The sequence below is a fragment of the Sander vitreus genome, chromosome 12, assembly GCF_031162955.1.
Source record: "Sander vitreus isolate 19-12246 chromosome 12, sanVit1, whole genome shotgun sequence".
NCBI lineage: Eukaryota > Metazoa > Chordata > Actinopteri > Perciformes > Percidae > Sander > Sander vitreus.
Genome location: NC_135866.1, coordinates 14,762,187 through 14,786,676, shown reverse-complemented (window position 1 = coordinate 14,786,676; position 24,490 = coordinate 14,762,187). Strand labels below are relative to the sequence as shown.

Below are 24,490 nucleotides of genomic sequence, written 5' to 3'. Positions count from 1 at the left end.
ATGAGATGGAATGTGCTATGGGACTTTGATGGAGTTTGAGGTATTTCCTTGAAAGGAACTCCTAAAGAAAATCTCCAAAAATGCATTCAAAACATTTCAATGTACCATATGTTTGACAAACACTGCGTGCAAGGCATCTGCTGCATGTCCATATAAATTAGAGATCTAGAAAGATGTAGGTAATTAATACAATGCAAGACAAATTGTATCTCGTTCAAAATTATGCAACACGCATAAAATATGGTATTGTATTCTACATGAAAAAGTAATTTTGAATAAAGAGCAAAGATTAAATTCCACCTCCCTCTCCTCAGAGTCTTATGTATTAGCCTTGGTCTGACCTTGTCTGTCTTGATATCACATCCCTGGAGAGGAATGTAAATCGTATCCGTCCAATCCCAACCCAGTTACCACCAAACTCTTCGTTCTCACCACCTCTACTCCGCTGCAGGGCCACATGATCTTTTCCATTTACCAGACATAATTTGTGGCTTAGGTTTGGAGGCTGACGGTGCGTCTGCGCCACTCTGCTGTTTCAGGGTGCACCATTTGCAGCAGTTCTCAGGATTCAGGAAAGCCCGTCCTTAGGGGCTGGAGAGGTAGCTGTTGTCTTTAAAATTCTCAGTAAAAGTGCAGCCACCTCCTTTGTTGGCTAGATTGCATCCCTAAGAGAAAACAAATCAGATATTGCTAATGAACACATTTTAAAGACGGTTAAAGGAGAACAATTCCCAACTAAAAAGTAACTAAATTAAGAAAAGATACCACTAAAAGATATCCTTAGAGCTTAGATGATACCATAATTATTGTCTCTGGGATTTACCTTCTGGGCAGCAACCAGTAGCTGCAGTTTAAAGGAGCACCTTGCTATCAAAAACCACTATAGTGGTGCTTCATTTGTAGCATGTAACATTTGGTCCATGCACATTTTCTAGTGACATGTTATGACACACTTGAGCCAAAATGTATGTGAGCATGTGGCGGCTTGTCCATTCTTGAAAGTGTTTAAGTAGGCACATCTAAGCTGTTGCTGCTGCTGCTGCTGCTGCTGCTGCTGTGTAACTGTGGGACGAAACATGAAATACCTATAATGCAAGGTAACATGGTTGATTGTATTAAACATGATCTTCCAAAAGTGATCACTTAAATTTAGTTTGGTGTGACATTAGAGACATTTTCTTTCTGCCGGCATCTTTTGGTTTATTTTATTAACTCGTCCCGTAGGCAACCGACAGCTTTGCTCCTTTAAGGATCAATTACATTTCCTGTCCTGCAGACAATATCAATATCTGACAGTAATGTCAAACCAGAGTCTATGAGGTTTTTCACTGGCAAAGCCGCAACATACAATCCACTCTTTGGTTTCCCAGCAAACCTGTAAAAAACACTGCTTAAAGGTGTTTACAGAATCTTAATTTTCTATTTGCCCTTGAACAAACACGGCCATTCATCCAGGTTCACTTCATCTCACCAGAGAAAGCATCTACAATGACACAACACAGTCTCAACAGTAAAGGTAGTGACATGTGGAGAGTCGGAGCCAGGAAAGTACAGGTTGGTCTGTGAAGCCAGACGATATGGTAGACATATAGTGAATGGGTCCTGTTCTTGAGCAGCAGGTGGTGTTGATGGAATGGTATGATCTGCTTAACTTAGCGTTAATGAAACAAGACAGAGTCCAGCTGAGCAGCTGCAGTCTGTGCAGCCTCCCTCTTAGCTGATTGTGACCTCGGATGACCCAGAGCAAAGTGTCATTGTGTGGAAAAGACCAGAGAAGAAGAAGAGACTGGATTAAGGTGGAGATATCATCTCTCTCTCTCTCTCTCTCTCTCTCTCTCTCTCTCTCTCTCTCTCTCTCTCAGCAGTTGATAGAAAACACTGCACCCCGATATGACACACAGGGCTGTTCCTGTAATTAAAGCTGTGTTGCCTCTTCTTGTTTTCTGGCCTGAGTTTCATCCTGCTTGCTTAATGTGTGACCTCAGTGCTAACACAACTATCTGAGTCCCTCTGAGGAAAAACCTTGTGACCTCACAATGAGACTTAACAGGCTACACATGTTAACAGACAGAATGATTTTGGGTCTTCAGGTGCACCTATTTGCTTCTCATGGCCGCAGATATTAGTTGTGACTCCTTTAAATTAAAGGATTAAAACTAAACCAGACATCTGTTTTATTGCTTTTGGATCTTTTCTTCAGCTTTTGATACAGTTGACCACTTGATTTTAACCAAAGGTCTTAAGTACTGGGTAGGTATATTGGATACTGTTTTAGATCAAAAGGACATTTTGTGTGTGGCTATGAAGGACTATAAATCCTCAATTACACTCATGGAGTACCACAGGGATCAGTCCTCGGTCCTTTACTCTTCTTAAGCTTGATTTATGGTCCTGCGGAGGCTCCACGAAGATTTTTGGCCATAGCCTACGTAAGTGGCCTGAAGTTTATACTTGTGCGTTGGTGTGCGCGTCGATCTCTGCAGGGCCGGCATGTGTGTTTGTGTGTGTGTGTGTGTGGGGAGTGTGTGATAAAGAGAGTGAGAGAGTGAGAGAGTGACGACGATTAGCTTCAGAGCAAGTACCGACTCTAGAGGAATAGTGAATGAAACAAAGTGTCTCCCCTGTGCTTTCTGACCACGGTCGGAAATCTGTAGCAGGAAAAGATAACCCTCTCCTTGATTTCATGTTGTTTATGGAGAAGGAGAACCAGGAAATGAGTAGGGGGAAATGCAATGCTACCACGTACGTAGCCACGGCATGGATTTTACGCAGAAGTATAAATCAAGCTTTATTCTACATGCTAGCTGTAGGTCAAATATTTCAAAAGCATCATATCTATTTGTATGCAGATAATTGTAATTCTACCTGTCTTTTGATTCAAATGATTTCATAACTTCTTTCAGTTAAACTCTGATAGCTGACAAGTTATTATCAAAAGTTGCAGAAAGCTCAGGGTCACATTTCATAACAGGCATAACAATGAATGATCATCATGTGTCCAATCTTGCATCCTGCTTTTCCAAAATTAAATATTTGTATCTGCAAAGCACTGTAATTTATACGTTTGTCTCAATTTTATTACTGCAACTCTCTATACCTGTCAATCTATCATAGCTTCTTAAGATGGTGAGGGAAGAGCATTATCAAACCCATCTTAACTGGGTGGAGATCTGGTGACTGTGACAGCAATAGATTGACATCATACTCATCAAACCACTTTGCCAACCATCCATAGTTGAACTGAATATCTATCTATCCTCATGCTACTCTAACATACAGTACAATACATGACGTGTGTAGGTGTATTCTGAGCTCAAAAACAACTAATCTGACCTCAAAGACTACGAAGACCATTTACATTAGATTTGTCTCCCATGACTTATATTAGCAGAAGCTTTTTTACACCCTGTATTACTAAGAAGCGAGCAAGCGAGATAGGGACGTCAACACTTGTGGTAATGCCCATCCTGAAGATAAAGTCAAAGCAGACACTTTGCTTTGGTTCCCATGTCTGGAGAACAACGAAGGAGTACAGGGGAAAGAGATGAGTTGTTTCCAGGTGTGAGTTTGTGGGATGTCTCACAACTTATTGAGGCACTCAACTCTCCTCTCTTTCCCTTCGAAGGGTTGTAGTTCAAAGAGAATTAAGAGTTGTTGTTTACAAGTCCTGTTGGTCTGCTTTTATTCATCTTTTCTCTGTCTCTTAGTGAATCTACGTTTTTTTTTTTGATGATCATCTACAAAACAATAGCATTTAGCAACAGAGAAGATTAGATTGGATAATGCATTCTGAGAGATAACAATTTAGGTCCTCACAATGCTTAGCCTATATCATTTTTCGTGTTTGCTTGAACTAATCAAACTTAAACCATTTATTTATCACGTCCCTTTCAAGATAATTCACCACAGAACAAGTCTGTCTCGATATGAGATTGACTAACTGCCACTTCACAAAAACTAAAATATTAAAATAATTTTACAATATTAACCTGTTTTAATTGGATCAATATTGAACACAAACACATTTTCCCAGGGAATAAATAGAAAATAAAATGGAATTGTAGAATGTGTATTTCCGGTCTTGTAATTCCATTACAATGCTGACATCTAGTGGTGCTGTCACATTTGTACACAACAAAGTTCTTAAATTGTTGCTGTAGTTAAATTAAAATAATCCTTGAATGTTGCATGCACAAATGAGCATTAACGGCTTCATGGCACATCAGGAAAATATTCATGGAAAAGTTAGTGAAGTAATGAAAATGTGATTAGTTCAATATTTGTGTATTTCATGATGTAGGTGTAGCTGTGTTTTGTCAAACAGAGGGAGTCTGACTGAGGCCTGTGATGCAGAGCAATGACAAGACTCACTTGTCGGACATGACTCGCTGCTAAAGGCACTTTGCTAAATGACATCATCATCGCAGTGAGGTCAACATGGGCACACAGAGGTGCCATGATGTCCTTCTGTTTGCTCTGGGGAAAACCTGAATGGATGGACTGCAGAGACAGCATGGTGGCAAACGTGTTGATGGAGATGAATTAAACATAAGCCAGTACAGTTTGCTGAATACATTAATTTGGAAAACTGTATTCAATGTGTGACCACTTTATATAAGCAGGGTCGAAATGTTGCCTTTGCATTAAATATGGGAGTTTAAAGCAGTGTCTGCGGACATTACATTTTTTAACTTTATATAAAGCCATAACTTGATTGATTTTATTGTATACAGAAGTTAAACATGTTTTACACACCTTTTAGCACTTATTAAATATCTTATTGTACTAAATGATCTATAGTCAGTAGCCATATGCTGAACAGGCATCACATTTTTCACATGCATTTAACACCCTTGCTGACTTGGCCTCAATGCCAGTGCTGACAGCTACTGGGGAGAAAAAAAGGCCCAGTTCATAGCTGCTCTATAACTTCCAGATTTCCCCCTCTGCAGCTGCCCAAACTCTCTGGCTCCTCTGTGCAGCTCTCCAGTTATTAACTCTATGGAAATGATGCCTTACATTTAGGCTGAGTAAAAGTAGGAATACCACAATGTAAAAAAATACTCCAAAACAAGTAAAAGTATTGAATTCAAAGTCAAATTAAAAGTGGTATCACCTAAATTAAAGTAAATCAAAAGTACTCATTTTGCATATCCTGTCTGAGTTGTATTTTTAGATATTACCACATATGGGATTATTATTATTATTATCTATGCATAAACCTGTAAGCAGCATTTTAATAGTGTAGCCGATTTGGGGAGTTATTTAAAGGCCTAATTTAAACTTCTTTGTATAATCTGCAACAATGCATTATATTTTATAAAGTGATCATAGGCTTTCTATGTAAAATCTGCAAAGTAACTAGCAACTATAGCTGTCAAATAAATGTAGTCAATCAAAAAAATAAAACATATTCCTATGAAATACTGTACCTTTAAAATTTCACCAAAGTACAGTACTTGAGTAAATGTACTTAGTTACGTTCCACCACTGGATGTTAAAGCAGGCATATAGGTGGCGCGCCTCAGTCTTATGTATCGCTGTGACATGAGAGTTTAAACTTCAGTCTTTTTGGTGTCTTTGCCAGGGTTGCAGTGTACAACAATCTCCACTAGATGACGCTAACATCTTTAGGCTTCAGGGCGTGCACCATGTTTTGTGTCCTCCAAAGCGAGTCATTAAAGTTAAGCATGTGAACACGTTTTGGAAATTAGAGAACAATGACAGGTTTGACTGAAATGTTTGACTAAATGTTGTATAAATATGAAGATATCCAAATTAGCTCGAACAGGTGAAGTAAACAAAACTCAAAAGCTCACAGAACAGAATCCGAGCAAATAAAACACAATATTTAAATTTAAAAAAAAATGGAATCTAATTTGTTTCTGTTTTGATATTAGAAAATTGGTTACAGTTGTTATGTCCTACAAATACACAGTCTACCATTGGGCTGATTGAGACAGCTGTCTGTTATTAACTACTTAAGAATGCATGTCCTGCTGCATGCTTCTGCTGACTGTCTTAAACAGCAATATGATAAAACAAAAGTCACTGCAGCTTCATTAACATGCACATTTAATTTCATTGCACATTAACTGTTTTCATACGCTCCAAGCCAGAAACGTGCACTAAAGCCTTACTAAAACCTTTGATTTGATATCATTTTATGTAATTAAATGCACTTTTATTATTATTATTATTATTATTATTATTATTATTATTATTATTATTATTAGCCTATTATGTAATATACTAAACAACAACAGGTGTTGACTAAAAATAGTGAAAATAACAGTGAAAGTGTTCAGAAATTGTCTTTTATACAGTCACTGATGTTGCACAACTAGGACAGATTTATTTATTTTTTTAACCTTCGAGTATGCATCAGTGCCTGTAAATGGAGATACCTCCTATTAGATCAGCTATCAACAGCCACTTGACATTGAGAAAGGTAGGCAGACGTCTGCCATTTAAACTCAGTGGTGCGGCCAATTTGATCGAATATTTTCGTTGGAATAAACAGACTGGCAGCTCATAATGCAGGCAGCTTTAAAGTCAGGCTCTTCAAGCTGTGAACAGTTATAAACAGTGCAGGAAGTAAAAAAAAAAAGTTTCCTTCCTTAACTAATGCTCAAAATGTGCCCTTTTTACCTGAACCTGGATGCGTCACGATAACAAGAGAATGAACAACACATTTTATAATCTCAGAGCATATTTTAAAAGAGCATACAGTATGGTGACAGAAAGCCAGATTTTTTTTGTTTTTAAATCACATATTGAAGAATAAATAAATAAATCCAATAGATGGCCAAATAATTAAGGATTTCTTTGGAAAAATCCAATAGCAATTTATCAATTATCACGTTTTATTCAGTTCATCGTGAATCCATCAGTCCGTAGAAGAAAAAAAAACCTTCTCAACTTCTAATTTTATGGCAAGCAGGCACAAATAAGGACGGGAGCCCTTAATAATGGTCTCAAGCAATTCACACATATTTATTTCTGCATTTTAGAAGCCTCAAGCCAGGGAGTGAAATCCGGACAGGTTGTTATAGCTACGCAATCCACAGGGGTTCCGATGTCTATATAAAACCCCTCAGACCCTCCCTCTCCCCTTTAAACAACATTATATATCACACACACTGCATGCTAATGCGACCAATTCTCAATGAGCACTAAAACACATCTTAAAATTAGCTCGTTCTGTTGTCTGAGTTCAAGCTGCCTGACTAGGCAACAGAGGGAACATATCATCAGAATTCCCCCTTTGGCAATACCTGCTGATTGGGTCCTAAAAAAAAGCAAGCAGCTTTTAACTTTTAATATTTGGCTCCCGAGTTCTGCCACGAGTAGTCGCGAAAGATAGATTCTCCCTCAGTGTTTTTGGAGGATAGAAATTAAAATCCATCCGTGCAGATTCGTTATTTTATTTTTTTTTATCTTAGTAAAATCTCAGTGCGCGTATGAGCGCGCATGTAGGCTTTTCTGCTGGAGAAGTTTTAGCGAAACTTTAAGGATGATATACCTTGGATGTTTCCTGTTGCTCTGTGGGCTTACGCATGTCATGGCAAGTTATCCCATCTGGTGGTAAGTTTTATTTTCATTAGGCTATATGCCGGAACGAATGGAGGCATATTTTTTGAAACGTTGAGAAGTCTGAACTCTCTGATGATCCGCTTGTGTGTCAGTTTGAGTGGTTATGATTCTAATTTCGTTTCTCGCAGCAGCGGAACATTTAGCGGCACTGATGGTAAAGTTGTTTTGAGCAATGATTTGCAAAGGATGGCTTAATAACCAGACGAGAAGAAAAATAATGACGCTTTTAAATTGTAAAATATAGCAGAAAACGGACCTATAGAAAAACAAAACGAAACAGCATATATCCATAGAAATGTTATGTTTATTTTGTAATGCTATGGTCTCCGACATTTGCAACATTAACGATGCAATTTGACTGAGAGCAATTTTCATTTTTCATAGTGCAGCAGGTGCAAAGTTTGTGTGTGTGTGTGTGTGTGTGTGTGTGTGTGTGTGTGTGTGTGTGTGTGTGTGTGTGTGTGTGTGTGTGTGTGTGCGTCCACTCATATAGGGTCAAAGTGGCACAGAACAAATATGAAATCTTGCCCTGGGTTTGACCTTAATGTTTGGGACAAACTGATAATGTAAAACATATTGTATATGCATATTCATTATGTAATTTATATTATGTATGGCAATGTTATGAGGATAATCAGTACATTTTTGGAAATGGAATCATTTATTTTTTTCTTATCAGACTTGGGATCCTCTTTTTCTTTTATTGAAACATAACTGAAGGCTTAATAACCAAATTCACCACAGTTTGAAGCGTGATAGCAACCGTTTCTGTAATGGCTATCATGGATGTCTCAGTCCAAGACAGTTTTTTTTCCATCAATTTCTTCACTTTCCGAATGTCCTCAAAAATCAAAAACTGATGCTTTTATTGCATTTTCTTTTTAATTTTAATCACACGAGGAAGCACAGAGTCACTGCACAACATGCACTAATGAGATTGTAAATCAATGATAAAGCAGCCTATACTTTTTCATATTTGAGAAACTGACAAACATCACTAATTGGCACTATTTTTTCACATTGTATTTTTGTATAAATGTTCTGTCTCATTCTTAGAAGCTGGTGTCTGGTTTCACAGTGTTCATGCTTGATCCATCAGCTACACACATCAATCACAAATGTCTTGTTAGCACTAAACTAACAACTGATGTGTGTTTTATATAGTTTTTTTAATTGTTCTATATTTGATTTTGCTTAGTTATTGGGTGTTCCCACTACTTCCCTTAATGGGGTTCCTGGTGGTAATACTGATGAGAAACTAATTACACGCACAGCTGGAAGGAAATCCTGATATAACAGTGGGTGGAAAACAAACTGACCCAAATCAGGAAAGTCCTGTTTCTAAAAGTTAGTGCATACAGTCACACAAGACACTCTACCAACTTGATGTTAAGTTCATTTTTGTGTTTTATCACCTGATATGTTTTGCTCCTTCTTTGTTGACACCTGTGTGTGTGAGCCATGTTATAGCTCTGCTGTTTGACACACATGCACACTGGCCTTGAATTTCAATCTCCATAAGAGCTTCTTTTTTCCATTTATTTTTTTGTGGAGCCAGTTACGAATGACACAATGGAAGGTAGGTTTCCATTCAGTCATAACAAAACTACAGCAAGTCTAGCTTCTGTGTTAATGGTTTGATTTTGGAGGGTGGGTCAGGTCTTTGATTGAAGAGTCTAACTACAGAAGCAAAAGAGTGGCAAGTATACATAACGGGAGCAAGTTTGCTGTATCACTCCTACCAAAGAAACAATCTGCAGAAGTAGCACATGAAGTCACCTTAAGTTGAACATTCTTGACGTAATACTGATGGGGGGTGTTCATGCAGGACTACTGATGTGTTTTTTGTTTCGTAGCAACTCATCCCAAGTCAAATAGCGCGGTTCCTTTTGGATTGCGCTCAACACGGCTGCATTGTCTCTCCGTTTTCAAACAGCATGTCAGCTATCATGAGCTTTGACTTCTGTGAAAAGCAACCTGTGATGTTTTGCTGACAGACTCTGCTGAACTTTGCTTCAAGTGGCCATCGGAGCTGCATCAGATTCAACCTCTGTGCCACAGTAGTCTCTGGGGATAGGGATATGCACTAAGACAGGTTATTGTCTGTCTCTACTCGACCTGCCATGACATAGCCTGGCTGCAACCGCCATCCCACCGCCCCCTTCCCGAGTCCACCCCACCTTAGAAGATAAATACCTGGAGGTGAAAGCCGCACATTCCTTTTCCCAAACATATTCTCTTGATGTCAAAGTCGGCTCCAAGGCCCCAGGGCCCACGAGTAAAGTGGTAATTCTAAGGTACCCTGCTTGGGCTTGCTGAAATATGCATTAAACCTATGCTGGATGCACTTAGATGAGAGGGGGAAAGTCTGTACTGAGACAAAAATTGAATATGATACATACTTAAGTATTTATTTGTAACAGTTTACAATAAAGTGTTCATTTGACAACATGAATCTTAATAGCATTAGTGAATCCTCTTGTATGACCACTTACACTTGCCCTTTCTTTGCAGGGCAGCTGGTGTGAGGAGGATAAATGGATTTTTCCGGGTGAAATTATAAAAAAACGAAGGCAAAAGCCTTCAATAGATGCTTAAAATCCAGACAATGTCAGTATTTAAGTTAAAATGTTTGTTAGAGCTATCCAACAGTTCTGGTCTTTATGCAATAGCTCCTTAAAACCAAAATCATAAATCATCCATGGTGGAACAAGCCCTGCCTCCTCTTTTAGGCCATTTCCTAACACAGGAAGAGGTGGCATGGATTACTCAGCCCCATTGAGACAGACACACGCTCATGTGTCTGTCTCAATTAAACAGTGGTTTACTTTACTTTAACAGGTCAGTGTATGGCTTACACACACCTTGACAACAGACAAAATTAAAGTGTAATATTAAAAATTAAATCAGCCTTTAAATTAAACATATAATTCAACTGAAGCACATTGACTCATGATGGTTTTATGTGGCACGGTTTAGGAATATGACCTTGCAGAAATGCACCCAAAAAGACCCTCACAGGTGTAGTCCTGATGAGTAGTTAGGCTCATTACAGACTCTGGTCAAGAGGAAACTCGTATATGACCTTAATTCTGCACTGTTTTGCTGTTCAGACACATTTTGTGCTCATTCACTAATGCAAACAATCTTTGACAATGATGGAGTTGATGAAAGCACCACAGAAAACCTCAGAGACACCACATTTATTCCTCATAGAGCAAAAGGAAGCAGAGGAGGTTCAAGACCAGACTGACAGGGGACTACTATCTTTAAAAAGAAATTGCAGGCCTGCAGCTCTTGATTTCACCTCCTTCAGTCCCACTAAACACCTTACAATGATGAACCTCGGATGAATTGTTGTACACGGTGTTCTGAGCGTTTCATCTCTGTTTGTTATGCATGTCAGAGGCTAACCAAAAGTCTGCACCAGTTTGCGAGGTGGACTCAGGTTTTTGCAGGGAAAGATGTGCTTCAGGGTGTACGGACTGACAAGGGCCAAAGAGAGGTCAGTGTGTAATCGGAGTGCCCTTGTTTACTGATGGATGTTGCAGACAAACTGCAGGCAAATGTGATTTCCTCTGGACTCAACTTGCCATTGCTCGCTTACTGGATGTCTCATTTATGATTAACTAGAGTGGTCTAGTCTGTCAAAATTAGGAAAGAAATTTTGTGAGAACCAGTGTGACACATAACTCTGACATTTGCTCGGGGGAAATAACAGTGGTTTACTTTACTTTAACAGGTCAGTGTATGGCTTACACACACCTTGACAACAGACAAAATGAAAGTGTAATATTAAAAATTAAATCAGCCTTTAAATTAAACATATAATTGAGGTATTCAAGGTCAACATGTTTTGCTGCCATCATGGTCAGGCAGGGGTCAGTTGGCTGAGGAGATCTTTTCTTGGGCTGTGCGCTTTTAAAGAAAGAAGCCTGAGGCCAATGTCAGGACTTTTGCTAATCTTGATGTGATCGCCGATTAGTCCTTGAACAACAGTGAACGGGTCAACAGACAGCGAGCTAACTGAGTGGCAAAAGACTACACAACTGATCTGGCTTCGCCTTTGTGCAACAGCTACAGTAACTGTTATCAAGCCCATCACTCAGGGGAGGATCAGCAGATTACTGCTGCCAGTGTTCACTCTTTAATAGACAGTTGAAGTGACATGTAGACTGGATTTCCAACAAGCTTGTCAAAGATAATAGGAACTGTTCTATTAAATTATGAAGTAGTCAAAATATAGATTTTGGTGACATTTCAATAAAAACTGAACAGCTCAGGTCAGCGGGTCATGCACAACATATATATATATATATATAGAGAGAGAGCGTAACCAATTAAACCAATTATCTACTTTTAGTATGAGCCAATAAGGCTTTCTGTGATGTGGCAATCCTGATAAATGGTCATGTAAAAGCACAGTACAGCAAAATTGATTAAATTACATACTATGCAATGATACAATGGATATCCCATTTCTATGATTACTAGTTACTAAAAGTCCTAATTGACAGGACACAGAAAATAAAGACAGAAAGACGTAGAGAAAGCAACAAAGAGAACGAGACGGAGAGATGTAATCAGTGAACCAAGTTTGCACTTGTTGTATCCCAGAATACCTTCCTCAAAGGAAAAGAAGGGGGTTGTTCTGTGTTACACTTAATACACTCTCTGAAGTTTCAATGTAGGGTTTGCACTCTTATTACCCTAAGCCAAAGGCCTGTTAAGTGTGTGGACAGTTAATAACAAGGTGTAGTTTTCCAAGTTGTCAGCTTAAGGTCTATGAAGACCTCGAGATGCATTGTGGACTTTCATCTTACACAGCAACACTGGCTGCTTCTGTGGTAGCAGGGCTACAATTTCAATACATACAAAGGGCAGGTGTTTGCAGAGAGGGTAGTTGAAGGGATAAAGAATGGATGCCTAATGGTGGCATCTGATACAGCAAATAAACACACACAATCAAAATCAGACATGGAATTACACTGCACCTGCAAAGGGAAATTAGTCTTCCACTTTTTTTATACATCACATACAATTATACAGTACAATGTAATGAAGTCTCCTGAATCCTAAACATTAGGAGCAGTGGACAACCACATAGGGCCCAGGTAACATCTTGGGGTTCAATGTCTTTTGTCTTTATGACACTTCGACATGCAGATAGGAGTCAGGGATCAATCCGCCAATCTTGTGGTTGAAGGACAACCAACTCTACCTCTGTGGTTTTAAATAAATAGATAAAGACAGACAGATAAACTGCAATCATGAAAATGCACTGACAATGTGACTTCCCCTCACCTTTTAGGTCACTAGCTGTGGGCCACCAGTACTCATCACTGGGCACTCAACCCATCCTCTGTGGCAGCATTCCGGGTCTGGTGCCTAAGCAGCTGCGTTTCTGCCGGAACTACGTGGAAATCATGCCCAGTGTGGCAGAGGGGGTGAAGATTGGCATCCAGGAGTGCCAGCATCAGTTCCGAGGCCGACGCTGGAACTGCACCACGATCAATGACAATCTGGCCATTTTTGGGCCAGTGTTAGATAAAGGTAATTTTACACAACAAACACATCCATATGGACTGAATAACATGTGCAGTGTGCTTTCTTTAACATCATCATAGTGCACATATGCTGCATTTCTTTCATGCAAAAAAACTCAAACACAGGTCGCCAATATTCGTGTTTCAACTCCCCCGAAAGATTTTTGGCGTTTTAATTTGGCACCATCCGTGTGGTTTACTTGGCTCATTTGTGATTAACAGACATAACAGCTACAACTATAAACCAAATTTACCTTTTTCAAACCAGCTTTTGAAAGATCAGACAAAACCAGTGTCTTGGTAGCATTTGCAAAAGTTCTACTTGCCCAATTATCAAAGTAAGAGGCTGTCAAGAAACTACATAACCAGGAAAAATATGACAGACATAACCGAAACATGTATATTCTATAGAAAAACAACAACAAATTTATAGGCCAAGTTTCATCATGCAAGACCTATTTTTGTAATGATAGTCTTGGAAGGAAAATATAATGCTTGAGTCACTGCATGTAACATCACACCAAAAATACTTTTACTTTGGTGATGCTGTCTGACCCTACCACCCTCAAATTATGTTTATATGTCTCTAGTTAAGTTCTTAGAAGTTCTTAATTCTTTAAACCACCTGCAAAAAGACTTAAAGACTGAAGACTGAAAAAAAAATGAAAGTGACTTATTGTATCGCTATGCTGATTAACTCTTCCATTAACAATTCTATATTCTCTCCGTCTTATATTTGCATTAGAAAAGCTGCACTCCCTGCATGCATCATTCATTACGCTCATTCAAATCCTTGTTTAAATAGACTGTAGACTGAACAAGCTCTGAGCAGCCTGTATGCATGAAATGATGTACACAATAGAGACGAGTGAGTTCTGTCTTGTTGGAGTTTTCTTTAGGAGGGAATCCCCTGTGATTGTTCTTCTGTACAATCCTCTGAATTGCCTTGCACAACACTGTAAACTGAGTTATGGAGTATTTCAAAATGCATTTTTCCATTAAATTCTGTGATGATGTATTAAGACTTTCAAGTGTATGTCAATTTTGGTCTACATATGTGCTCAGGCTGCAGAAATCCCCACTGTGCTGGTGGTCGATTTTTTTACCTCCAAGCAGAGCCAGCCTAGCTGTTTCCACCTTGTTTCCAGTCTTTGTGCTAAGTTAACCGGCTACTGGCTGTAGCTTCATATTTAATGGACAGATGTTATTGTATGGTATCGATCTTCTCATCTAACTCTCGGCAAGAAAACGAATGAGCGCATTTCTGAAAAATGTCCAAGTATTCCTTTGATGCCTTCAGTGAGTAGAGCAGATGCTTCTTATATGGTGTCCCAATATGCTCTTTTCTGGGTTTTCTTTTTTCCGTCTGTGCTGCGTCTTGCTAACCTTAAAATGAGTTACAGGCTCAGAAATTAAGAATGAGCGCTAAGCATAGGGAGGGTCGGGATCTAAACCTGTCACATAATTTACAGAAAATTGATGGAAACACAGAGGGTTGGAGGTTACGTAGGGCAATTGCTTTTTATAAACTCCTGAGCCAGTTAATAGAAGAGGCTTGAGCTCAAGTAGGTGGCTAACGATAGGGGTTCTCATCTGAGCCCTATTGTGGTGCAAAATGCCACCATAACTCTACCATTGCCTTCCCTCCCAGGCCTAAATTGCAGGGGTACTGAGTGGAAAGAGGAGGCAGCTACTGGGCTTTAGTAAATCATTTTGATTGGATTAAGGTCACTGAGGCCCTTAATAATGTGAGAGGTCAAAGTGGCTGGATTAAGTGCCTTTGTCAGAGGCCAATGAGAGTGACTCGGGCTCACAGGCCTTTGATAGGGCTTAGTAGGAGAGGGCTTCCATTTCATTGGATTTGATTGATGCTGGTGTTTGTCTGTGCAACAGGGCCATTGTCCTCACTGGTGTCTGTTTGTCTGTGAATCAGACTGTTGTGTGTCGGTTTCCTCCTGCCTTTTTGGGGGCCAAAGCTGAAAGGAAGAGTAGGTGCCTTTATAGGCTTCAGGGGCTTAGTTCCTATCAGTTAGTCCATCACTGCCCATGTCCTCCTCACCTTCTCCGAGAACATTAGAGGTTTGTTTTACAGAGGTGGATTAAAAACTGGATAAGTACTAGAAGAATGAATGACATGTACCATTAAGGAAAGAAGGTATTCTGCGAATTGAGTTGAGACTACAGTTTAATACAATGGAAAACTTTCTACTTGTGGAAAAATGCTTTGGTCACTTATGCAAACTGCCAAATATGTATGCATAAACTGCTAATACAAATTGGGACCATACATTGGCTTGACCACACACAAACACTCATCTATTTAAATACAGACTGTCACGCATACTCAACCTCATGCACCAAAACATAAAAGAGTTAAGTTTCTCCTGCCTTTAAAATACTTACATACTTCTTCTATGTGCATGCTCTCTCTCTCTCTCTCTCTCTCCCCTTCACATGGCCTGATTGTCTCTCTATGTTTCTCTCTCACTCCACACCCCAAATCACAAGCCCTACCTCTAGGCTATGTCTGCGTCAGCAATCATTAATTTACATTAACTAAAGTGTCAAAACATGCACTGCTGGAATCTGCCTGTGATGAAAGGTAATAGAGAGCTGCGCAGGTGTTCTTAGTCTGCGGAACTGATTCCAGCGCCATTTCTGCATTATTTGTATTTACAGAACACCTACCAACTATATGGCTATAATCAGGCTCCAGTTTATGAGTCATATGATAAAATGAGTGAGGGCAACTTTGCTACGAAAAGCGGACAGTCACAATTGTGCAGGTGTTACCACCCACACAGGTATATAGACATGCGCCGTCACTATTCTACTTCAAACCATTAAATGCACATAAGGTTTACAGGACACTCCTATTACGTAATATATATAGCATTTGGAATGGATTGCAAAGTTCAATACTGACTTATCTAACCATTCCCTGTAAGTACCTCTGCCTCTGCAAAGTCTGAATACCAGGAAATCCACCTAACAAATTAACCTAAATCATTAAGTCTCAACTAAACTAACTGGGGAAAGGTCAGGGGATGTAGGTTACGACCTATGACCTGAGGATGAGAAGGTGTAACTATTTAGGATGAGCTAAGAGGTCTATGCTTCTCATGAGATGTAAGTCTCTCCATGCTGGGGGAGGGAAACTAGCACACCAGTATATCATTAACTCTGGGCAAGAAAGAAAGAAGGGGTGTGGTAAATGGAGTTGATGGGGGGACCTTAGCCCCACTCCCTGCTGAGCACTGCTCAGAGCACAATATCTTCGCAACCATGAGATTAAGCAGAAGAAAAAGTGCTTTTCCCAATTCACACGCCCTTTAGATTGTTTTATTAAACCATTTGAATAGGGATTTCCCCGTCTGCCGACAAGCGGGGTTCAGCCAATGCATAGTTCTCTGTTGCTATGACTTAACTTGGTCCCCACTAATCACTGGCCAGGGCAAATTTCATATAAAATATCTGGGGCCATTGTGGGACTAACACAGCGTGACAGTGGCAGCACAATAGGGGATTCAACCCCCCAGCAGGTTGCAGGGACCACTTGGTCTGCCAGGGTCTGGCAAAGTTTGGTGGAGGAGCATTGTCTGAATAAGAGGGTCCTAAAATACCATAAATTGGTCGTAAAATCAAGTAAAGCAGAGCAACTAATGTAAGAGCTGGTGTTTCCAGGTAAAGTAAATGTTATTACAGGTGTATATAGCCCCTGTCATATGAAATACCAAGTATGATACATAGACATTCTCAATAATATTTCAAAATTTGATCATTTGTATAACTTCTGTTGACTTTTTGATACAAAGTGCAAATGCTTCAACCACACACCAGGGTAAAAATATGCCTTGGAAATGGCACCAGGTTCACAATGTAGTGTTAAGGTGTATAGAGACTATACTCTCCTCATAAACCACCAGAATCAGAATCAGAGTCAAGGAAATAAACAAGACATTTTAAAGAAACAATAACATGAATAAACAAATATGTACAATATAACTGCTTAACAATGGGAAAAGAAGGCTGTATGGTTTAGTGCAGGATGCGCAGAGATGTTGAGGGATGTGCAAAAGTTTAGTATATGTTGTGCAGTGGACAGGTTATAGTCCAGGATGGTCGTTAACGTAACATGTAGTAACTAGGGGTGGGGTTTAAGAGGGATCCCAGGCCTCGTTAATGAGGCTGACTGCTGAGGGGAAGAAACTGTTTTGTGGCATGAGGTTTTGGTTCTGATAGACCAGCCTCCTGCCAGAGGGGAGTGTATCAAAACGTTTGTGTCAGGGTTGGGAGGCAGTGATATGGCAGGCAATATGCTGCAGTCTGCCCTTGTCCTTGGTGGTGGCAACAGCATACCAGATGGTGATGAAGGAGGAGAGGATGGACGCAATGATGGCAGAGTTGAAGTGCACCATCATTGTCTTTGGCAGGTTAAACTTCTTCAGCTGCCGTAAGAAGTACATTCTCTGCTGTGCCTTTTTAAAGCGGGAGCTGTCGTTCAGCTCCCAATTGAGAACCTAATGGGCATTGTTCTGTATTTGCACGTGTTAAATGTTTTTAGTGAGTGGTTAGAATAAAAACAACATATTTCATCAACTAAAAAGTATAGGGTTGCAGCTTGTTGTGTATGCTGTGCACAAGGGACTGGAGGGTGTTTGGGGTGAAGGTGTCTATGTTTACTGTGTGTATGTATGTATATTTGTGAGGCCCTGTTCAGACTTTGAAAACAAAATTTTTCAGTGGACAATAAAGACTATCTATCTATCTATCTATCTATCTATCTTATTGGAAAAGGTTTCTGCATATTCCCTGTATTTCTTTGGAAATCAAGGCACTTTATTAGAGTGTGGTGGCCCTAAGAGACCTACTTTATTTGTTTTTCTCCTTAGCTGATCCACCCACCGACACACACACACACACACACACACACACACACACACACATAAGGACATAATAAATTTGCCCCGGTCCTTCTCTTTTGCTCATTTTAACCCAAGATAATCCTCTTTTCCTCTCCCATTTGAACTCCTCCACCCCTTTATGCTCCAAAGCATTATAGCCAGTCACCCATAAGGTCACGTTTCAAACGAGTTACCCAGTGTCCCATTTAAGGTCAATATATCTTCCCACTTTTTATAAATAATGACAAACATTTTGTGACGCACTAAATTAAATTATATTTCTATGCTGATGATACAGAATTCCTTATCATCCTTATTATCCGTAAATGCAATTCATTTTATGAATACCTTGACATTTAAGATGTAGGATAAACACCACATACATACATTTTAATTCACTTGTAGCTCGAAAAATTTAAAACATGAAGCTCATACTTTGTTGGTTTTAGAGAATACATGGTGATATATAATTAATCACTTTAGACATCTTACAGCCCTTTGCTATCTTGATTGCAAAGAAAATAATACTATATCCAAGAAATAATCTGTGATGGATGCAGTAAGCGTGACTCTAGGAAGGAGAGCAGAAGTTCAGATGTATCGTGAACATTAGTAACCTTGTGGGTACACAATAGCAATATGAAGTGGGTGGTGAGGATGCCAGTATGCCTTTTCTCTTGCATCATTGTTTCAAATGCCCTTTAGTCCTTAAACTGGTTGGAACCTGCTGTAAGGGAGGAGCTCCTACTCCCTTTAGCTTTATACTCCTCCCTTATTTCTTTTCTTTCTTTCCTTGTCATTCTTCTTCTTTAGACAGAAGCATGGACTGCGTCTTTATCTATCTACCACACACACATGCACACACACAATCACAAAATTTCACTATTGATCTTTAATCTCTGTCGATTTCTTCACTCTCTGTTTGTTCATTTTTATATGTACACCTGGTGTTTCCACTTTCTTTATCTTGTTCTCTCTGTCTCTTTTCTTGTGATTGTGCAAGACCATACAATTACATATATTCAAGGCAAAAGTCCTGCCATAAAGATTTTGTTAAAGCAGGGAATACTGAAAAAAAAAAAAAAAAAAAATCTTCTTCCCTTCTATAACTGTAAAATGTTGTTTGGGATTGCATTTCTGGACACTACAGTCTCATCTTATTGTTGTGTCTATGATTTGTTTCCTAACCTTTCAAAAGCTTAATTAAGTCTCTTAATTATAGGCCTGTCAGGCCCGTCTCTTCCTCTCATCTCTCTGGAAGATCCTGATCCCTCTGAGTCATCAGTTAGCTATGTCAGACAGAGGCACTGAGGCCTTGCTGGCCTTATTCAGAGACAGGACGATTGATGTCTGAGCTGAATGAACACACACTCTAGTACACCTTGGTAGATAAAACCTAAACACATGAAGGCAACAAAAGTAATGGACTCTACAGTATGTAGAGTTTTTTTGGTGTTGTTGTTGGCTTGGGTTAAGAAACATTTGCTTATGCAATCATACAAGACCAAAAACAAGCAGATATCCATATAATCAGGTGGTGACCTACATTCTCTAGCAATTATAGGACAACATTTCTATTTAATCCTGAAAATAATCATTAGGAATTTATTTCTTACTCTGCAGGATGTTGCCTCCGAGTATTTTTCCAATGCTCTATGTCTTACAGATTTCTGAACTTCTCTTTCCAGCCACTCGAGAGTCAGCATTTGTCCATGCTATTGCCTCAGCGGGAGTGGCATTTGCAGTGACCCGTGCCTGCGCTGAGGGTTCAGCAACCATCTGCGGATGTGACACACGCCACAAGGGCCCCCCTGGTGAGGGATGGAAGTGGGGTGGCTGCAGCGAGGATGTAGAGTTTGGGAGCATGGTGTCCCGGGAGTTTGCTGATGCGAGAGAGAATCGCCCTGATGCACGTTCAGCCATGAACCGCCAAAACAATGAGGCAGGAAGAATGGTGAGTTTTCTTAAGAAGCTCTTTTTGCGGATTGTGTTGTAGCAGTTTTTCTACTTTCAGATGTTTGATTAACACATAGATTTTGTTATCCTTAGTCCCTTAACGACAACATGTTCCTGAAGTGTAAGTGCCATGGGCTGTCAGGCAGCTGCGAGGTCAAGACATGCTGGTGGTCTCAGCCTGACTTCCGAGTTATTGGCGACTACATGAAGGATAAGTATGACAGCGCATCAGAGATGGTGGTAGAGAAACATAAGGAGTCCCGCGGATGGGTGGAGACCCTGAGACCCAAGTACAACTACTTCAAACCCCCCACAGAGCGCGACCTGGTTTACTATGAAAGCTCACCCAATTTCTGTGACCCCAATCCCGAGACCGGCTCCTTTGGTACCCGTGATCGCATCTGCAACCTGACATCCCATGGCATAGACGGGTGTGACCTCCTCTGCTGCGGCAGAGGCCACAACACCAGGACTGAGAAGAGAAAGGAGAAGTGTCACTGTATTTTCCACTGGTGCTGCTACGTCAGTTGTCAGGAGTGTGTGAGAGTCTACGACGTGCACACCTGCAAATAAGGACGTCTGGTTCTCGCCTTTTCTCACCAAAATTTAAGACTTCATAAGACTTCAGTAGGCAGAAGAACAATTACAGCAACTTATCTACAAGACATGAGAGACTGAAGAGCTGTCTGATCTGTGCATGGACTCTAGTGGCAAACACAGCAGATTTGTGTTTTATGCCAAAAAGAGCCAGTCTCTGCCTAATCAACTGAATGAGTTGAGTAGATGTTAACATCACAAAGCGTCATCATATTAACAGTGATGATGGTGATGATGACAACCATGTTGATATCTCTAGCGATGACGAAAGAGTTTTCATGTACTGACGTAGGAAAGGAGAACTGTCGGCAAATTGACAAACACCATATTGGTGATTTTTTTTTCTGTGTTCCAAATAGTTGCTTTTGTTGAGAATAGTACAGCACTACCAATGCTTTTAATTCTACGGGGCAAACAATGAAAGTGTCACATTTTCTTCAATGTTTAATCATAATTTGGTTTTGCCACACAAAAGTGACATTTATGAGCAACTTACACGATCAGACACTCAACAGCATGCATTGTCCTCAACATTATAAGTATCTGAAAACTAACATCGTTGTGTGAATGAGTTTTTTTTATAGTTTTTTTATGTTACTGATGTTTGGGTAAGAATGCACTTGAACCTGAGTGAATGTAGTTATCATGCTGCAATGTGTTTACATATTCTTAAATTCTTAAGCTAACAACTTATTATCTGCTTTCAATTACTAATTTTATCTCGAGAGTAGACATGAGCCACATCAACTGAACATCGACGAAACAAGAATATACAGTCTGCACATTGTCTTGAAACACCTAAAAAACACTGGAAGCTTTTTTTTTAAGAGTAACAATGCTTTGAACAACATCGATAGTTACGACCAAAGACAAGTAAAGAAAAAAAACCTGTAAGTCTGAGGTGGTCAGAGAGCTGTAAATGAATCTGAAAGGTCAGCACTTGTGTCCCATTGAGAAATATGAAGCATGTTCTCCTTGTTTTTATCAGTATTAGCAATGTCTCATGTGAATGGGTGTGGGGAAAACTGTTATTTATAAAAGGGATATCCCCACTATATATTTTCTTTCATGTACACACATATACTATTCTTTTATTTTGATATTTGATGAAATAGAGGTCAAGTCTGTACTCCCTGATAAAATAAAACACAAATGGAAAAAAACGCAAACTAATCTGTATTATCTAAACTCTGTATAATGCAGTATAATTTGCAGTTGTGGAAAAATGATGTGCTATGAGATTATTCTCAGCTGTGGCTTCTTTTTCCCCAAACTAAACAACATGCAGCATCACTGAAACTATCAATACTTCCCTTATTTTAATGCTGCTAAGTAAAGATAATATCTGTGTGTGTGTGTGTGTGTGTGTGTGTGTGTGTGTGTGTGTGTGTGTGTGTGTGTGTGTGTGTGTGTGTGTGTGTGTGTGTGTGTGTCTAGGTCCTTACAGTATGTCCTTGTCTATTTGTGTTATATGTATATTCTTGCATGTATTTGATTCTTTCTGTGAAAGAAATCTATTGTAGTTTGGAGAAAAAAATGTGAAGTTTTGACTAATTATTGCATACAGTAATTTCCATTTTAACCAAATAGACCAAAATAGAGTTTATGTTATTTTAGTTGCCTATGGTTTTGTAGTCATGCTAAAAATCAGGGCACAATGATTAATGTTGCTGTCCCTTAATTTGAGAAGAAATACAACACAGTATTTATTTATTTGGAAAGTGTAAAACTACTGAAACAAAATGCTTATGAAAAAGGGTGTGTGCCATTTCACCAATAGTCATGACTATAAAGACGTGTAAAGTCACTGATGAAATTTTGTTTACAGCCAATGTAATGCTACATCTCAGGCATGTGTAGTTCTCAAACATTTTAATCAAAGTCGCCCACCCATGATTACTTTTCATCCTGACTGAAAATATTAATGAGCAGCCATAACAAGATTCACATTTTAAGTCATCTTTAATTAACTACACAGCAACCATTATCAGTACAAGATCTGTTATCTTGCATTTATTACTGTACACCTTATATGTGATTGATTGCTTGTGTGGACAATTTGCTTATGTTCTAATTTTTTGTCAAGTCTTTGAATCCAAAGTTTTGTACAAACTAGTTTTTGCGTTTTTATGGATTTCTAAAATTTGATGTTTTTTTATAATTATTTATTTCATGCTATGTAAATATTAGTAAGTAAAAGTATATATTTGCAGAAATATGTTTTTCGAAACAGTGTTGTGACTTGTAACGCTGTAGCCTTTTTACCTCATCTGTTTTTCACTGACTGAATACAGGTATTGTTTGTCTTACTGCCTGTAGTAGATTTCAAAAGTTAACTCTGTAACACCAAAATAAAGCAACATAAACAACCAAACTTGTTCTATTATCTATGACTGAACTTATGTGATGAATTATTTTGTTGAGTTTTGTGAATTGTGAGTGCCAAGAAATAAGCATAGCCATAGATGGATAAATGGCCCATTGACCTCTGACCTCTGGGGGCTGACCTGAGGGAAGGCTTCTGAACACAGGTGCTAATATCATACACATGTGTATAAATGTAGCACATGAAGATAGTCAATTGTTATTATACAATTGGTATAATAGTACTGGTACTAAATTATGCACCCAATTATACCTATCAATCAAGCCAGTCCAGGCTGGACTAATGTAATTCCTTACTATCAGGTTGCCTTGTACACACCGAGCCGATAATTGGCCGTTGGACAGTCTGGCGAGGTCAGTGACTCGAGTCTGTTCGGTGTGTTCCGTGCTGTTGTCTGTCCGAGGGGCCGTCGGCCTTCATTTTGGCCAATTTGACATGTATAATTGGCGGGGTGGGCACTGCCGGCAGTCAGACTCAAATGACCCATCTGATTGGTAGAGTGCTAACCTGGAAACAGGGAGTGGAATGAGCGTGACTAGAGTCTCTCAAAATCTGACGAAAATCTTTTAAACTGACCTTTGTCGATCTGAAATGAAGACAGATTCAGCAAATGCATGGCGTATTTCTCGTTTAAAATGTTTTTAGAAACACGTTTCGGTGAACTATTTTAGTACAATATGAGATCGTATTCTGAACAAGCCGCCATGACAATCTGTCTTTGAATTTCCGGAGAAACCAGACCCACGTGATGCGTTCGTCCAATCTTTGGTGTGTTCCGAGGCACTTTTTGGACCAACTCGGGTAGACTGATCAGTCCAACTGCCTTTTCTGCCAAGGGTCAGCCGTCTGGTCTGTGTGTCTGGGCCTTAAAACTCTCCAGCTGGTCCAGAATGTTCTGACAAGAACTAAGAAAAAAGATCATATTTCTCCTGTATTAGCTTCTCTGCATTGGCTTCCTGTAAAATCCAGGATTGAATTTAAAATCCTTCTCCTGACCTACAAAGCTCTAAATGGTCAAGCACCATCACATCTTGAAGAGCTCATAGTACCTTATTGTCCTACTAGAGCACTGCACTCCCAGAATTCAGAGCTACTTGTGGTTCCTAGATTCTCTAAAAGTAGAATGGGAGCCAGAGCCTTCAGCTATCAGGCTCCTCTCCTGTGGAACCAGCTCCCGGTCTGTGTTCGGGAGACAGACACTGTCACCACATTTAAAAGTAAACTTAAAACTCTCCTTTTTGATAAAGCTTATAGTTAGGGAGTGAGGAGTTGCAGCATTCGCCTAGACCAGCGGGGGAGGGTGTATTCTGCAGACACGGCACCCCTTCTCTTCTCTGCTTCTCTTCATAGTCGTCAGATTAATCTGCCATATAACCAATGATAAAATCAAAGTAGAGGGAGGCAGGCCAGTACATCCCGATCCGGCAGGGGAGAGTTCTAGCCCGACCAGGTGCCTCTCCTTAACCTGTCTCTGTTAGTTATGGTGTTATAGTTTTAGACTGCCG

General features: G+C 39.6%; 1 protein-coding gene across 1 annotated transcript; it reads left to right on the top strand.

Annotated features, from left to right (window-relative positions):
- Positions 1-7,463: 7,463 nt before the first annotated feature.
- On the top strand, positions 7,464-20,753 carry wnt3a (wingless-type MMTV integration site family, member 3A). Its single transcript, XM_078263719.1, is given in 5 exon segments — positions 7,464-7,481; positions 7,484-7,587; positions 12,908-13,149; positions 19,735-20,000; positions 20,096-20,753. Coding segments are annotated over 5 exon segments (1,110 nt in total). The 3' UTR covers positions 20,576-20,753.
- Positions 20,754-24,490: the final 3,737 nt, after the last annotated feature.